The following is a 2,543-nucleotide window of genomic DNA, read 5'->3' as shown; positions in this document are numbered from 1 at the left end:
GCCGTTGTTTACAATACAACCGGAGCACATGCCGCTGAGGTGAGGGGCAGGACGTTTAGAAGCGCCCTAGAGGTGGTTTAGCCAATCACAACACACTGGGCTAGCTAACCAATCAGAGCCCATCGCCTATTTCTGAGGGCGGGGCTTCATAAAAGAAGGAAATGATCAGCCCGTTTCTCAGAGAAGGGAAAGAGAGGTGTGGAATAAAGGTAAATTATGTGAAAAATAATGCGTTTTTTTTAAAAACTAAGCGTTAACACATGTTAGACTGCACCCCATAAACACAGTCAAGCCTAGAAAAAACCCAGTGAACCACCCCTTTAAGGGAGAGATGAAAATGTCAGAATATAATAGATCAGAATCTAAAATATCTGAGCCACATCTAGAGAACATCACAGAGACTTTGGCATAGTAATCACACAATCCTATTTTTTTGTATGATTCAAGGTGCTAAAAACTGCTCAGAACAACTTAACAACTGCATAGTAACATGTTCCAACCACCCACAATACCCTAGCATTATGAAAGCAGAAATGCTATTACCAGAACATATAAAAATCTAGTTGTATATAGTCATTCATGAACATTTTCTTATTAAAAATTATTTTAAAAATGGTGCCATTTATTCCTCCAGTTTAAAATCCTGGACCGCATGAGATCTTTTGGGATGATACCTGTATTGCCTGCTTTTTCAGGAATCGTACCTGAAGGTATTACCAGGTAATATTCCTCAAATGTGTCTTTCTTTCATTTAACATAGCTGTAGATTTTAATCTTGAAATCATGAAAGTGGTGTTGGTTATCAAGTACATTCTTATGGCTTTTAAATTTAAAGGTATTTAAATGGCCAGTGCAATAAAAATTTGCAAAGAACACATAATTTCTATTTGTATTATTTATTTGAGAGTGAAGACCGGAATAATCACATTTAGCAATGCCTTTTAGGTTGTTCCCCCAAGCAAATGTGACCAAGCTGAACCCCTGGAGCCATTTTAACTGCACCTACTCCTGCGCCTATGTGCTTGACCCACGTGACCCACTCTTCCAGCGAATAGGAGCACTCTTTTTGACCCAGGTTATGAAGGAGTTCGGAACAGACCACATTTACAACACAGACACTTTTAATGAAATGGCCCCAGCCTCTTCGGACCCCGCTTACCTGGCATCTATCAGCCGTGCTGTTTTTAATACTATGACTTCAGGTAACTATGACATTGTTACCCCTTTTTAGTTGGTGCTGGAAATAACTTGTGATATTGTCCTAGATGTGGAAGTTGCTCATGTTTCTTTGGGTTTGCATTTACTCTAGTTTTAAAACCCACAATTGACCCGCTTATTTTCTGGGGCACAGTTGGGGTTCCCAACCCCGTGATGGGATGAAGCATGGCGCCCTCACAACTGCTCACACAGATGAGTTGTGGTCTCTTATTCTCTCCCTTTACTCTCTCTCTGGCAGTGGACCCTCAAGCAATTTGGCTGATGCAAGGCTGGTTATTTATCAGTGACCCTTCGTTCTGGAAACCAGACCAGGTCAAGGCCCTGTTACACGGCGTCCCCCTGGGGCGCATGATTGTCCTGGATCTCTTTGCTGAATCCATGCCTGTCTACTCTTCCACAAACTCCTTCTACGGCCAGCCGTTTATCTGGTGCATGCTGCACAACTTTGGAGGGAACAGTGGTCTGTTTGGAACGGTGGAGAGCATAAATTCTGGCCCCTTCGATGCCATCCGCTTTCCGAATTCAACCCTAGTGGGATTGGGTTTGACCCCCGAAGGCATCGAACAGAATCCAGTCATTTACGAACTTATGAGCGAACTGGCCTGGCGCAAAGAACCCGTCAACCTTTCCAAGTGGGTGTCGCTGTACGCCTTGCGACGCTATGGTAGTATGGATGAGAACCTGACGGTGGCCTGGCAGCTCTTGTTTCATAGTGTGTACAACTGCACTCTTCCGCAATACAAGAACCACAACCGGAGTCCGTTGGTACATCGGCCGTCCCTGCACATGCAAACGGACATTTGGTACGAACCAGCTGACTTCTACAAGGCTTGGAAGCTTCTGTTCGAAGCCGCGCCAGGGTTAGCGACTCTGGAAACCTTCCGGTATGATCTTGTGGACGTGACGCGTCAAGCGCTTCAGCTTCTTACAACTGAGTTCTACAAGGAAATACGGAATGCTTTCCAGGTAAACCCAAACTTAACTGTTATGTTTGATGTCAATGAACTAGTGAACCAGTCCTAGTATTTTATTTTATTTTTTACATTTTTATGCTTTTGGCAGATGGTTTTATCCAAAGCGACTTGCATTGCATTCAGGGTAGGGGTGGGCGATAAGACCAAAATCTTCACAATATCACAATATGAGTAGCCTAATTTTATTGCATGGTAACGATACATATCATGTAGGGCTGCACGACAAATCGCATGCAATGTAAATCGCTGTTTTACCGTTTTTTTGTAAAGGGCGTTTGACCTTCTTTGTATGTTCACTTTGTAAACACTGGGTCGGTACTTCTGCAGCGATGTAGGACGATTTTGAAGTTG

The 2,543-nt window shown here is 43.4% G+C and overlaps 1 protein-coding gene across 2 annotated transcripts in view; it reads left to right on the top strand.

The window, feature by feature from the left end:
• Positions 1-2,543, top strand: part of naglu (N-acetylglucosaminidase, alpha) — an 8,392-nt gene that overhangs the window by 3,813 nt on the left and 2,036 nt on the right. For both annotated transcript variants that reach the window (XM_016543299.1, XM_016543300.1), the window contains exons 4-6: positions 635-720; positions 946-1,202; positions 1,457-2,184. In XM_016543299.1, coding sequence (XP_016398785.1) covers positions 635-720; positions 946-1,202; positions 1,457-2,184 — 1,071 coding nt within the window. The remainder of the gene's footprint in view (positions 1-634; positions 721-945; positions 1,203-1,456; positions 2,185-2,543) is intronic.

Source organism: Sinocyclocheilus rhinocerous, unplaced genomic scaffold, assembly GCF_001515625.1.
Source record: "Sinocyclocheilus rhinocerous isolate Xijiao unplaced genomic scaffold, SAMN03320098_v1.1 scaffold97, whole genome shotgun sequence".
NCBI lineage: Eukaryota > Metazoa > Chordata > Actinopteri > Cypriniformes > Cyprinidae > Sinocyclocheilus > Sinocyclocheilus rhinocerous.
Note: the sequence above shows the minus strand (reverse complement) of the source record. Positions and strands in the feature narration are given on the sequence as shown.